The following is a 14,200-nucleotide window of genomic DNA, read 5'->3' as shown; positions in this document are numbered from 1 at the left end:
CCTGCTGGACAGCACTAATTCTGGTCCCTGACTGCATCCTATTCCCACCTGCCCTCAGGCCTTTGCTCACTCACTTTCCCTAGAGCACTTGACCCTCCCCACACTGCCCTCTACTGGCTGGCTCCTGCTGCTCCCTCAGGCCTCAACTGAAACCTCACTTTCTTTGAGAGGCTTTCCAGATCCGGTGAGGATCCTTTCCTATACATTCCAGTTACGTTCCCTCTGTTCCCAGCATTTCCCATGTTGTCTGCTTCACACTTGGTTACTTGCCTGTCTCTTCGCTGGATTGTAAGCTTGAGGGGACAGTCACGGTGTCTGTCTTACCACCACAGGGTCCTGCTGGCATATGGGAGCAGCTTAAAAAACATTTGTCTGATTGTCCTGGACACTGGGGACACTTATACTTTGGATATGGTTTGTGCTCCTGAGGGGCTCCCAGTTCAGGGGCAGGCAGGAGGGATGGGCCCATAGAGATCCTGCAGTGCCCCTAGTGATGGCCTCAGGGAGATGAGCAGAAAGCTGTGAGTACAGAACAGGGAGCAGCCCACCAGCTGGCCAGGGAGGGCTTCACGGAGGAGGTGATACTTGAGCTGGGCTCATGAAAGTTCCAGGCGGAGGGAACAGTGAGTGGAAAACTCACGATTGTATCCAGGGAATGGAAAGGAGACAGTGTGGCAGGGTCACCTGACTCATGGTGTCTGGCCTCCAAGAACTCCCAGCCCCAAGTGTAGTGCTGGGCCCCATGGGGACATGGGCATCCCACGCAGGCTGGTCCTTTGCAGTCCCTCCACATCCATACTCTTTAACTGTTTGTGGAGGGCAGGGAGACACTGATTTAAATCCTTCCCTTCTAGGGGCCAGCAGGTGGCATGGTGGTTAAGGGTGCTGGACTCCCACATGGCCAACTGTAGTTCGAGTCCCGGACCTCGCAGCTTTTTTTCTCATTTTACTTTTCTCTCTCTGGTCAAATTTTTTTTTAATTATTTTATTTTAACTTTATTTATTATTATTGTTACTTTCCAGTTTGATCATACAGACGCAGAGAGAGAGGAAAAGTGAGAAAGCAAGCCACCAGATTGAGGACTTAAACCACGGTCGGCCATGTGGGAGTCCAGTGCCTTTAACCACTACCTGCCCGCGGCCTATTCTTTTTCATTTTATATATAAAGCCTACTTATTTTTTAAGGAAGTTTTTGTTTGTTTGTTTTGCTATAGGGTGCATACACTTGCAAAAAAAAAAAAAAAAAGAGAGAGAAAAAAAATCCTTCCCTCCCAATAAGCAGCCTCTCCTGGGGTGACCCACTTCCTGGGTGTCAGTGGAGTGTGGTCATTGGTGCAATTCACAGCAGGAAGGAGTCCTTTTTATGTTCATTTAAGAATGTTTTGTACCTGAGCAGGTAAAATATTTACACCTCACTGACCTCCCCTCACCCCTGTGATGTTGTAGCCCCCCCAAACCCATTTGTAGGTTCTCGCCTCTGTTGTAATCTAGCTCTGACCCATGAGAAGGGAGCCCTGCCCCACCCTGTCCTGGCCCCCTGCTGCCTCCCTCAGGCTTCCTGTGGTTCGAGTGCAAGGAGGTGTGGATCGAGGGCCTGCGCAGTTACCTCCTGGACTGGTGGAACTTCCTGGACGTGGTCATCCTGTCCCTGTACCTGGCGTCCTTCGCGCTGCGCCTCCTCCTGGCTGGGCTGGCCCACATGCACTGTCGGGATGCTACCAAGGGGGCTGCCTGCCACTATTTCACCACAGCTGGTGAGTGTCCTGCCACGTGGCCCAGAACCCCCACTCTCCCTTTCCTGGCTGGCAGCCATAGACCCATCCTACCCCCACACAGAGCGAAGAGAGTGGCGCACCGAGGATCCGCAGTTCTTAGCTGAGGTCCTCTTCGCTGTCACCAGCATGCTCAGCTTCACCCGCCTGGCCTACATCCTCCCGGCCCACGAGTCCCTGGGCACTCTCCAGATCTCCATCGGCAGGATGATCGACGACATGATCCGGTGCGCACCGCCCCTGCTCAGAGACCCCTCTCTGAGAGACTGCACTGCCCCAGCTCTGATGCAGTGCAGAGGTTCTTGGCCTGGGTGCCACCACAGGCGTGGGCTGAGAGACTTCTGGCCCCCTAAAATGATAGGCAAAATTCAGAGTGTACATTCATTTCACTGCAGAGAGGGTCCATTAACTTGTATCCGATTCTCAAAGAGGCACAGGACTGTAGAAACGACTACCAACCACTGACGGCAGAAAGACCCATGCCGGGAGCTCAGCTCCTAGTTCTTTTCCCCTCTCTGCACCTTAGTTTCTCATCTTTGGGGGAAAAGTAGGGCAGTGGGGTCCCTTTGGGGCCTTCCCACTCTAGCCTTTGAACCCATGACCTTATCTGGTCTTCACGGTGCTCATCACCATCGCACAGAGCCACACCTGGCCTCTCAGCCTAATCAGAGCCCATAGTGAATGCCTACTCCCCTGGGATCCCCTGCTGGAAGTGGGACTAGGGTGGGCGCCCTTGGTGGGCAAAGCCCTAATTATGTCTATGAACAGCTTCAGCTTAGCTTGGGACAGAACCTCCCATTGCACCCCAGGATTTTTCTGGCCCTCCCTGTTGCAGGCTCATTTGTTCTCCCACGTGACTTAAACTCTTCTGGTGATAACTCTTCTCCCGTGGGACCCAATGACCCCAGTCAGCCCTGTTTGACTTCAGCATCTTAGTCCCTCCCTCGGAGACTGGTCCCTCTCTAGCCTTGACTACGCAGACTTAGTACCTGATACCCTTAAAGGGGAGCCTCTGCTTTGGCACCCACGTAAAGCCCTCCTCGTTTTCACCCCCTGACTTCTCTATTCTCAATAATAATTAAACAGAGCACCTGTCAAGTAGAGAACTAGGGAGGCCATCATCCCTCTTCCCAGAGCCTGACTTCTCCCAGGGTAGAGGCCTGCTCTGAGCCTTCCACATCCCACCCCTGCCAGGTTCATGTTCATCCTCATGATCATCCTGACCGCCTTCCTCTGTGGCCTCAACAACATCTACGTGCCCTACCAGGAGACGGAGCGGCTGGGCAAGTACGCGGGGACAGAGGCGGGGTGGGCAGGTGGGCAGCCGGGACCCCACCGCTTGATCCTCCATGTGATCATCTCTTCTTTTCCCTTCATTTATTCACTCAGTTAATTCAGTGTGTGTTCATTCCCTTTTTGATTTACTCTGCCACTCATTCACTCGCTCAGCTGTGCATCCATTTATTCATTCATCTTCTCCCCATTATCTGAAAAGTGTCAAGCCTATGAAGAACTTACAATGAAAACTACAGTGGATACCCATAGACCATCCATCTGGCTTCTTCAATGAATATTTCGCCATACTTCCTTAATTTCTTGTTCTTTTTTTTTTCCTGAAATTTACTTTAAGAGTAAGTTGCAAGGGCCGGCACTGTAGCCTAATGGTTAAGGGAGCTATAGTCCACATGACCAAGCACATTTTTAGTCCCAGCCCCAGTGATTTGAAAAACACACCAGGCACATGTATGTGCATGTCCACAATCCCAACAGGATGGAGAAATAAAGGAGAAGGGATTGTGATGTGACCATACTCCATCAGGGGGTGCTTTCTCCTTCTCTTTGTCTCTCTGTCTCTCTCTGGCAAGTACAGATGGCCTCTGGCAAAATTAAAAAAAAAAAAGAAGAAGTTGCAAATTCCATGACACTTCACTCCTAAATAGTTCGGGACATCTTCTGAGGGCATAACCACAAAATTATTATCGTATTCCTAATACTTAATCTTGGTACCATAATATAATTTATTATACTCGAATTCCCTACCTACCTAAAAGAAGTCTTGTAATTTTTTAAATCTGATACCCAGCATAGGATCGTGCATTACATTTAGTTGTCATAGCTCTTTAGTCTTTTTCTTTTTGTAGATGTTTCCACCTTAGGGAGTGTGTGCTCATCAGAGAGAGAGACAGAGACAGTGAGAAGCAAAATGAGAAGTCGCCCTCCAGGAGGATGGCTACATTGCAATCCCTCCTCCTTGGATCTTGGGCACAGTGTGCCCAGTGTGATTTTCAAGCGATTGGGTCCAGGACTGGAACCGTGGTCAGCCATGTGTGAGTCCAGTGACATAACTGCTATGCCATCTGCTGGCTCCATCTTTAGTCTCTTTTCATCCAGAACATTCCTCTTACCTTTGCTTTGTCTTGCATGACGAATAATCTTTTTTTTTTTTTTTTTTTTTTTTTTTTTTTTTTTGCTATAGGGCTTGAGCACTCCCCAGAAAGACAGAGAGAGACAGAGAGACAGAAAGACAGAAAGCAAGAAGTCACCCCCAGGAGGAATGACCACACTGTAATCCCTTCTCCTCCATTCTCCTCTCAGGATCTTGGCCATGCACGCGCACGTGCCCAACATGAGTTTAACCCACTGGGTCCGGGACTTGAACCACAGTCGACTACATGAAAGTCCAGCGACATAGCCATTAACGCTAACTGCTGGCTCCCAAATAAACTTTTTTGAAGAGGATAGAGCCAGTTATATTCCACAGTTGGGATATATCCATTTCCTCATGATTAGAGTCAAGGCAAGCAGTTTGGGAGAGAAGTAGCTGACCATGTCGACTTGCATCACAGCAGGAGGCACACAATGTCAGCTTGGCCTGTGGGCGAGGCCGGTTGGTCTAGCAGACCTCATCGTTGTGAAAGTACCAGAGAACCCCTGTTCATAACAAGGCAGGATGTCAAGACTGACTAGACTGCTCCCTTGCAGCCTTCGACCCGGTGGCTCTAGCACCTGCAGATGGTTTTTACCTGAGTCAGTTCTTACAGTGCTGGCATCAGGACAGAGACTTTCCACTTCTACCATTTCTCCTGCATTTCCTAACTCCCACTCTCATAAAACTAAGTGCTTTCAGGCTGCCTAGCACAGTGGGTAAGCCAGTGTGGGTCCTACATGGCCCACCATGGTTTGCATCCCAGCCTTAGTGGCTTGAAAAACACCAGGCACGTGTGCATGTGTGTCCAAATCCTGACAGGACGGCGAACTTGAGGAGAAGGGATTGCAACATGACTATGCCTTACTGGGGGATGCTTTCTCTCTCTCCCTCTCTGGCAAGTACATGTACTCTCTGGCAATTAAAAATTAATTACGTAGGTTGATAGACATGTAGACTGAGGGTAGTTAGCAATATTTAGAGGATAATAAGCAAAAGTATAGGGACCAGTAGATAGCATAACGGTTATGTCGCTGGACTTTCACATAGCTGACCGCAATTCAAGTCTTGGAACCGGCAGCTTAAAACTAATGCCAGGTGCGTATGTGTGTGCGTGCATGCCCAAAATCCCGAGAAGAGAAAGGAGGAGAAGGGATCAAGATGAAGTCAGATTCGCATTTCAAAAGAGTATCCTGGATGTAAAGTGGAGGGCAGAATAAAGAGAGTCTGAGGCAAGAAACTGGTGTGAGGGTGTGGTCACCTATTTCTGAACTGGTGCTGAGAGGGCGGAAATAAGATTCACAAGTAAATACAGTAGGAAGAGAAATGTGGCCTGCTCTGTGAGTGACTAACAGACAGACATGTTCTGTGGGGACAGAAGGGACTTCAGTAACGGCTTCCTGGAAGAGGTATCCCTGGAGTTGCTACCAAAGCACCATCCTCTCTCACCCAGACTATGGCGGTGGTTTCTTAGCTGGCCACGTCTCCATTGCCCCTCCAGCTTCCCTTCCATCCCACTCACAGCAGCCAACATGATCTCATCAAACGTCAGTCAGGCATCTTCCCTGCTTAGAACTCTTCCCTGCTTCCTACTGCTCCTAGGCCATGGTGAGGATCTGTGTTTTAACCCTGCAAGGACTGACATGATCTGGGTGGTTGCTACTTAGGCCTCACAAGCCTCTCTCTCCTCTGCTCTCTGAGCCTTGCCTTGCTGACCTTCTCTCAGTCTCAAATGGCCCCAAGCTTCCCTGTCTTGGGAAACTGCTCTTCTTCCCACCTCCTTCCCTGTCTCCTGCTGATTCTTCTGCGTCATTCAAAATTCAGTTTGAAGGCTTCTCAAAGAGGCTTTCCCCAGCCAGACTAGGCCAGAACCTCCTGTGCTGCTCCTTCACAGCACCTGATGGAAAAAACGCTGGCATAAGCAGTGTCTGTCTCACCCCAATGCCCCCCCAGAACATAAGGTCCTTGAAGACAGAGACTCCACTTGACGTCTTATTTCTTGAAGTGTCCTCAGTCCTATGACACTATCACGTGCTCAATTAATATCGGTTAGCTGAAAGGATAAAAGTTGGAGCTCACCTGTGGATCAGGGTGGTCCAGAGGGCTTCATGGAAGCAGAGCCCCTGTGACTGGATCCTGGAGTGTGAGGAGAAGTGCATCTGGGCAGAGCTCGGGCTTCTCTTCCCCCTTCATTTCCTGTCCTTTCCTTGGCCCGGCACGCCAGTTTCAATGAGACATTCCAGTTTCTGTTCTGGACCATGTTTGGCATGGAGGAGCACAGCGTGGTGGACATGCCTCAGTTTCTGGTGCCAGAATTCGTGGGCCGGGCCCTCTACGGCATCTTTACCATCGTCATGGTCATCGTGCTGCTCAACATGCTCATCGCCATGATCACCAACTCCTTCCAGAAGATCGAGGTGTGTGAACCAAGGCCAGCTCAGGCCAGGGAGAAAACAGAAGGAAGGAAGGAGGGGAACAGGGTGCGAGGAGTCAGGACACATGGGTGCCTTCTCTCCACTGCTGCCTTGCTTTGCCTCTTGGGACAAGTTGTCTTCTATAGTGTCTTCTAGAAGAGGTCTTAGCATCTCCAGACGCCAAGTCTAGACTCGCCCCACCGCACGGCTAGGACAAGGAGTGTACCGTGGAAAAGTCAGAGAGAAGGAAACGTTTATGGGTCAGGGTTTGCAGGCTGGAAAACAGGCAGGCAGGAGTGGGCCGTCAGAAGGAGGATGGAGAGTGAGGAGAGGATGTGGGTGATGGAGGAGGAAGGAGACAAGAATGGGGAAGAATTGGCACACCGGAGAGTAAGAGACACCAGAACTGGAGAAAAAGAGACTGAGTGGCCAAGAGGGCCAGGTGCCAAGGCCGCCCTTGCCAGCCCCCTGCCTCTTGGCCCACAGGACGCCGCTGATGTGGAGTGGAAGTTCGCCCGCTCCAAGCTCTACCTGTCCTACTTCCGAGAGGGCCTGACGCTGCCTGTGCCCTTTAACATCCTGCCCTCCCCAAAGGCCATCTTCTACTTTCTCAGGTAACGACCTTGCAGTTCCTACTCTCAACCCCCCAGGCACCAGGCCCTGCATGCCACTCAGCTTCCTGTCCCCCTTTCCCTGACTGACCTCTTCCCACCATCAAAACCTCTCAGGAGAATCTGCCGGTTCATTTGCTGTTGCTGCTCCTGCTGCAAAACCAAGAAGCCAGACCACCCTCCCATCCCCACCTTCGTGAGTACCTGGTCGGCTTGTCGCTGGTCTCCCTCACATCGGGCCTTCCACGGCCCTGTCCACACCACCCTCTTGTCACCACACTCCTGGCCATCTGTCCTTCTCCGTGTGTTCCCAGGAAGCCTGCTCCTGAGCCCCACTGTGCCTGCTCCTGTGCCTAGCTCTGGCCATTTCCCAAGTTTCCAGCCCTGTGTTCTTGGGCTTCAGCAGAAGTCCATGACACCCTCCTCCCAGGCACCGGCACTCTCAGTCCCGAATAAACCTTTTTGTCCTAATCAGGGCCAAGACTTGATTGACCTTGTTTCAAAAAGACACGTGAAAAGGCCCACGGCAAATGCCCCACAGACTGAAAATTAGAAGGCTGCCAGGCCTGAGAGGAGGCCAGGTCCAAAGAGATCGCTTGCCCTCGATATCTGCCCCCTGACCCAGGCCAGCTTAGCATGGGCCCCCTCCTAATTCAGAGCCCCCTCCTAAATGCCCGATCTACAGGGTTTTGCCTTCCACCTCCAACTCTCACCCTCGCCCTCACCTCCCATCCTGGTCCTCTTACACTTGACCCTTGCCCAGCTTCGGGCCCCTTGTCCACTCCCCTCCAGGACGACTCTGGCAGATGAAGGCAGACTGGGTGTAGGTGGCCTTTGGGACAGAAGGGTCTGTACAGACTTTACTCAGTTCTGTATCACCGGGGGTGGGGGTGGGCAGTGATCAGAGGAAGGGGGGTGGAAGGTCTCTCTCACCCTCCTGTCTTCCCTTCCAGGCCAATCCCGGGGTCGGACCAGGGGTAGGGCCTGGGGAGGGAGAGCGAGGATCCTACCGTCTCCGCGTCATCAAGGCTCTGGTGCAGCGCTACATAGAGACCGCCCGGCGGGAGTTCGAGGAGACCCGCAGGAAAGGTTAGTCCACACCTCCAGGTCCTCCCCAGTTCTGTTCCCGGGATGTACAACTGGGATGAACAGCCCATACCCGACTTGTACCCGTCACCCAGCCTGCTTGTCTAGGTGACCCCATCCCAGCCTGCCCTTAGAAGCCATGGCCTGAACAGTGTGGCCCCGTGTACTCAGTGACCCCCGAGCCAGGCAGGCATTTATTCCACGCATTTAATCACTCATTCTTGCCGTCGATCAGTGTCATTCACTCCCTTACCCATTCACTTGACCCATCAGTCACTCTTCCGCTCACTGGGTATTCACTCATCTTTCCCTTGGCTCCCAGCCCTCTGGTCCGCTCCTCAGCCCCTTCCTCTCCAGTTCTCGCATCTCTTACTCTCCAGCGTGCCGGCCCTTCTTCCCCATCCTTGTCTTCTTTTTCTTTTACCTCTTCTACCATGAGGAAGGTAAAGATGCCATAGGATACAATGTTCATTGTATGAGGGTGGCCTCCTCCACCCCAGGCCCTGTCCCAGAGGGAGGAAGCTTTTGTTGTGGTGGGGATAAGGGACCATCATACTAGGCAGAAAGCCTTGAGCCAGGAGGGAGCCAGACTGCAGTGGGAGCCCACAGGGGAGATACAGCCTGCCACCTTGAGGGACTGTGATGTGAGAAGGCGGAAGTTGGAGAAGCAGGAGGTAGAATTTGGACCCTGAAGGATAGGTGTGAGCAGACCAGGTGTAGATTGGGAAGCCCTGACAGGAGTGGATGTACGAACCTCCCTTAGAAACTGTTCCTATGGAGACCAGCAGGAGACACGATGGCTAAGGTGCTGGACTCTCACATGGTCAACTACTTTGAGTCCCAGATCTGTCAGCTTGAGAATCATGCCGGCCGCACGCGTGTGCGTGTGTGTACAAAATCCTGAGAGGAAAATGGAGGACGAGGGATTGTGGCATAGCCATCTCCCCTGGGGACTGCTTTTTCACTTTCCCTCTGTCTCTTTCAGGAGAATGCATGTACCCCATGGCTAGAAAAAAAAAGAAAGAGAGAAAAAGAAAAACTGTCCCTATGACTCCTGATCCCTTTTCTGGCCCACAGCCTTCCCTTCTTTACATCTCCTCAATATGGCACCCTCACTCAGTTCAGCTGCCCCAGGCTCCTGCTCATAGCCAGTCCCTTTTTTCTTCTCGTTCTCCTCCCCCTGGAACCAGAGACCGGACACACACTGGGCCCTGCTGCGGGTAGGAGAGCTACAGGGTGGGCTCATCCTCTGAAAGGCCTCTCACTACTCTGCTTCCTCCAGACCTGGGCAACAGACTGACCGAGCTGACCAAGACTGTGTCTCGACTGCAGAGCGAGGTGGCCGGTGTGCGGCGAACCCTGGCCGAGGGAGGGACGCCTCGGCCTCCGGATGGCGCCAGCATCCTCAGTCGCTACATCACGCGAGTGCGCAACAGCTTCCAGAATCTGGGCCCCCCTGTCCCGGAGACCCCAGAGTTGACAGTGCCAGGGACTGTGGGCAGCCAGGTATCTGTGGAAACGGGGCTTCCGGACACTGGAGGAACGAGGACTCCAGCTTCTGGGGAGTCTGGGCCCTCCTCCCCGGCTCATGTACTTGTGCATCGGGAGCAGGAAACAGAAGGGGCTGGGGACCTGCCCCAGGAGGGGGATTTAGGGACCACAGGGGGGTCCTGAGGCAGTGGAAGCGTCTCCTCTGTTGCTGAGCATGGCAGCCTAGTTGGGTGAGGGTGGGGGCCCGAGTAGGCGCTTGTCTGCTGTCCTCGCCTCCGCCTCTGCTTGGTGTCAGATACCTCCAGAGAGTGTGAGAATCTGTCTTCTGATGCTTTGAGATCCTCCCCCCTGAAATGGACCCTTGTGGGAACAGAGCAGAGGAGACTGGCGTGCTCTGGGGTCACAGCTAGCTTTGGCTTAGAATCCTGCTTTAGGCTTCCTCAGAGTTTAGGTGGAAAGAGGGCCAGGATAGGGGGCAGGAGGTGGGTGCTGTACAAGCCCTCTGACCTTGAGCAAGTAGCTTCCGTCCTTGGCTTTGCATTCCTCACCAGACACAGCTGAGGAATCTGCCCCCCTTCCTGTCTTCACAGCTGTTGTGAGGACCTGCCAGCTGTTGCCGATTCTGAGCTAGTAAGTTACAGTGAGTGGCAGGGACCATGTCTCAGAGATCAACAAGCTACTCTTTCAGTCCCTCAGTCCTTGAGCCTGGCGAGGCCAGAGCCGGGCAGAGGTCCAGCCTCAACGGAATAAACCAGTCAGAAAAGTCCACGTCTTCGTGCTGCAACCCTGTTTAATCAATCGAATGGCCATCACAGTACTTCCCTGGGTTGTCCCAGAAGTCCCTGCCATGCAGCGGGCTCCCTCCACCCCGCCACGGCCTCAGGTCTCCCCACATCCTGCTTGGAGAGATGGCTGCTCGGGCTGTGTCAGGACCATGTTTTTGCTTCTTGAGGCTATTTAGAGCCCCCTCCTTCACGCAAAGGTCACCAGTTCCCAGGACCCCTCAGTGACCGGCACTGGACTTTCAGGGTCCAGCTCCTGAGATCTGGAACCCCCCAGGGACCAATAGCAGGCTCTTCCAGGACAGCAGAGAGGAGGCCCCTGCGGAGGGAGACTCTGGCTGCCCCGCTGCTGGAGAGAAGAAAAGAAGATGAAGGGGTCCACAGGCCAGGAGAGTGAAACCACAGGGAAGGCAGAGGGAACTCACCTGGTCCCGGCACACAGCTCCGCCGCTTCTCACCTACAACAGACAGCACCGTGAGGCCTCCCTCCACGTGGACAAACTCACACCCAAATTTCCCTTCCCAGCTGCTGCAGCAGGGCTACTCCCCTCTCAATCCCTCTTTTCCTTTTCCAAAAGGCAGTCTTCTGATTTCCCTTCCTCCTCCTCTGCCCAGGAAGTCTTTCTGGGTTGCTTACCCACCCCTGCTCCCACCACCTCAGGCCCTCCATTCTGCCCCTGCCTCGGCCCTGGGGAACAGCACACTCCTGCCCAGTCAGCCCCAGCAAGCCCAGGCCTCCCTGAGACCTGAAGCTGTCCTCCTGCCTCTTTTCTCTGCTGGCTAACCTCCCTAACCAGGTTCTTCCGGTCTAGTAGACTCTAGCAGATGGGACCTTTCTAGAACATATGGAATCAGCTGAGGATAGTCACAGATGCGGGCAACATTCTAGGACCCAACAGAACCTCAGTAGTCACAGAGGACTAACTTGAAGGCCTGACTTTCCCCATTCACCAAGTGGGTGTCCTGAGGGCCCCAGGAATGACACAGGGATATCTTGGCTTATTCACATGCCTGCCAGTCCTGTGGCCCCCATGCGCAGCTTACCACCCAAATAGGCGCAGTTGAAGTGGCTGCAGGTCTGATTATAGCTCCAGAGAGTCACTAAGCTCCGGGCTCCATCCTGGGAGAACCTGGTGACCAAGAAGACTTCATGGGGGGGAATCAGCACCTCACGCTCCTTGGGGAAGACAGACAGGGCCTCGATAGGGGCCCCAAAGCAAGTTCTTAGGGAGAAGAGGGTGGCATTACCAAACCTGTGGGCCACTGCCTCATCCAGGGAGCTGGAAGCAAATTGGCCCAAGCGGACAGAGTCGCCCAGCCTCTTGGCTTCAAAGCGAAGACTGCCCATGCCTCGAAACACCATCTCCCCGAGGTCCCTGCTGCAGCCCCCACTGCCCCGCAGCAGCTGTAGGGCCCGGGTCAGGTAGAAATGCAGGGCCTTGAAGGGGAAGTGCCTCATGTAGAGCTCCCGGGAGCTGCCTCCTGTGCGCACGGCCTGGTTCAGCTCCCAGTACAAGGTGTTAGACGAGTTGGTGTAGACCATAACAGCTATTCCATGCTGGGCTTTGAAGCTGGGGGGCAGCGTGAGTCCTTGTCGCCTGTGCTCCCAGGCTTCCTGGGCTGCCTCCCAGGACTCCCGCAGCAGAGCATGGTGGGCCATCTCCTCCTTCAGCAGGGAGGCTGCCTTCTTCTCCATCTCCTCTGAGCAGCCCACATAGGCATCATCAAAGGTGTCTGGAGCCAGGCCCAGGGGCAGGATGGGAACAGCCTGAGCCTATGGAGGGAGGAAGAGAGGAGTAACACAGGGAATGGGAAAGGTTCACAACACTAGACACTAGGGACTTGGAAGCAGATCAGGTCAGAAACACAGACTATTGGGACCAACAGATGGTACAATGGTTACGTCACTGGACTCCCACGTAGTCCATCGCGGTTCAAGTCCTGGACCCAGTTGCTTGAAACTCACGCCAGGCATGTGTGCATGCGTGCCCAAGATCCCAAGAGGAGAATGGAGGAGAAGGGATTGGGGTGTGGCCATCCCCCCTGGGGGGTGATTTCTCGCTTTCTGTCTCTGTCTCTCCAGTGTGCTCCCAGGCTTCCTGGGCTGCCTCCCAGGACTCCCGCAGCAGAGCATGGTGGGCCATCTCCTCCTTCAGCAGGGAGGCTGCCTTCTTCTCCATCTCCTCTGAGCAGCCCACATAGGCATCATCAAAGGTGTCTGGAGCCAGGCCCAGGGGCAGGATGGGAACAGCCTGAGCCTATGGAGGGAGGAAGAGAGGAGTAACACAGGGAATGGGAAAGGTTCACAACACTAGACACTAGGGACTTGGAAGCAGATCAGGTCAGAAACACAGACTATTGGGACCAACAGATGGTACAATGGTTACGTCACTGGACTCCCACGTAGTCCATCGCGGTTCAAGTCCTGGACCCAGTTGCTTGAAACTCACGCCAGGCATGTGTGCATGCGTGCCCAAGATCCCAAGAGGAGAATGGAGGAGAAGGGATTGGGGTGTGGCCATCCCCCCTGGGGGGTGATTTCTCGCTTTCTGTCTCTGTCTCTCCAGTGAGCACATGTGCCCTATAGCAAAAATATAAGCACAGAGTATCATTTCTGTGTCCAAATAGCTCATATCTGCACGTGTGCAAGGCCCCAGACGAGGCTAAAATAACACAGGCACTGAGGTCACACAGACCTGGTTCAGTCCTGGCTCCGTCTACTGCTGTGGGCTCCTGGGCAAGTCTCTTTTCTGGGCTCTAGGTTCTGCAGCTGTAAATTCAGGATACTTCCAGCCTCACAGTTATGAGGAGATTCCCTTCCCATGAACCTAAAAAGGGTCACTTGTCCTTTGAAGAGTCCCTGTACTCTGGGAGCTGGGGCTAGCTGACCTCCAAGGCGTTTTGGCTCTAGTGTTCAGTGTGCAGGTGATATACAGACTCTGAGCTGACGTCCACTCCCTTAGTCCCTCCCTGTCCCCGGCCTCCTTGGACTTTCTCCCTGCATACTTTGGGAGCCCCTGGCAGGTGCTCAGCCACCACCGGAAAGGACTGTCAGCTCTGAGCCTGTGAGCCCTCTCCTGCTTTGCAAGCCTTTATCCTCAAACTTGGCCTGGGATGGGGGTGGGGGGGAGCAAGCTTGGTCTGAGGACTGGCCAGCACACAGGTTCTCTAGGCCGAGGTTGTGGGAGATGAGCAGCGGGAGGAGGAAGCTGGATCCCTAGAGAGAGCTAGTGTGAAGGAGGGAGCGTTAGGCAGGGAGCTGTGGGTGGAGGTGCGGGTGCGAGATAGGGAATAGGAACTTGGGGCTCCCTGCAAAGAAAGAAGCTCCTGGGAGGAAGCAGATTAAGACGACAGGAGTCCTAGGATGGAATCCCTGGGAGGGTTCTGAGGAGTCAGCTTCCCAGCCCACCCCTCGGGCCCTGAACCGTCCCCTTCGAGGCAGGGCATGAGCTCCAGAGTTACCTGCCAGAGGGCGTGGAGGCCCAGGTAGCTGAGGGTGCTCAGCAGGGCCGCCAGCATCATCCCTGCAAGACCCAGCAGGGCGAGTCCGGACGAGGGCAGGGCCAGCGGCGGCGGAGTCCAGGCTTCGACGGGCGCCTGGACCCTTTGTCCTGCGGT

At 54.0% G+C, this 14,200-nt stretch overlaps 2 protein-coding genes across 2 annotated transcripts in view; one reads left to right on the top strand and one right to left on the bottom strand.

The window, feature by feature from the left end:
• XNDC1N (XRCC1 N-terminal domain containing 1, N-terminal like) overlaps nucleotides 1-9,983 on the top strand; it is a 35,713-nt gene extending 25,730 nt beyond the window's left edge. The window contains exons 15-22 of the mRNA XM_006141131.2: nucleotides 1,555-1,755; nucleotides 1,838-2,000; nucleotides 2,968-3,060; nucleotides 6,423-6,615; nucleotides 7,099-7,226; nucleotides 7,341-7,419; nucleotides 8,177-8,312; nucleotides 9,592-9,983. Of these exons, the coding sequence (XP_006141193.2) occupies nucleotides 1,555-1,755; nucleotides 1,838-2,000; nucleotides 2,968-3,060; nucleotides 6,423-6,615; nucleotides 7,099-7,226; nucleotides 7,341-7,419; nucleotides 8,177-8,312; nucleotides 9,592-9,983 (1,385 nt within the window). The remainder of the gene's footprint in view (nucleotides 1-1,554; nucleotides 1,756-1,837; nucleotides 2,001-2,967; nucleotides 3,061-6,422; nucleotides 6,616-7,098; nucleotides 7,227-7,340; nucleotides 7,420-8,176; nucleotides 8,313-9,591) is intronic.
• Nucleotides 9,984-10,612: 629 nt separating this feature from the next.
• ART5 (ADP-ribosyltransferase 5) lies at nucleotides 10,613-14,200 on the bottom strand. The gene is made up of 4 exons (XM_006140937.3): nucleotides 14,045-14,200; nucleotides 11,627-12,356; nucleotides 11,008-11,040; nucleotides 10,613-10,931 (listed from the first exon to the last, which is right to left on the bottom strand). The coding sequence occupies exons 1-4, from the start codon at nucleotides 14,102-14,104 to the stop codon at nucleotides 10,825-10,827; spliced, it is 930 nt and encodes a 309-aa protein (XP_006140999.1). The 5' UTR covers nucleotides 14,105-14,200; the 3' UTR covers nucleotides 10,613-10,824.

This window comes from Tupaia chinensis, unplaced genomic scaffold (genome assembly GCF_000334495.1).
Source record: "Tupaia chinensis unplaced genomic scaffold, TupChi_1.0 Scaffold000047_1, whole genome shotgun sequence".
Lineage (NCBI taxonomy): Eukaryota > Metazoa > Chordata > Mammalia > Scandentia > Tupaiidae > Tupaia > Tupaia belangeri.
This window is presented reverse-complemented; position numbering and strand designations above follow the sequence as displayed.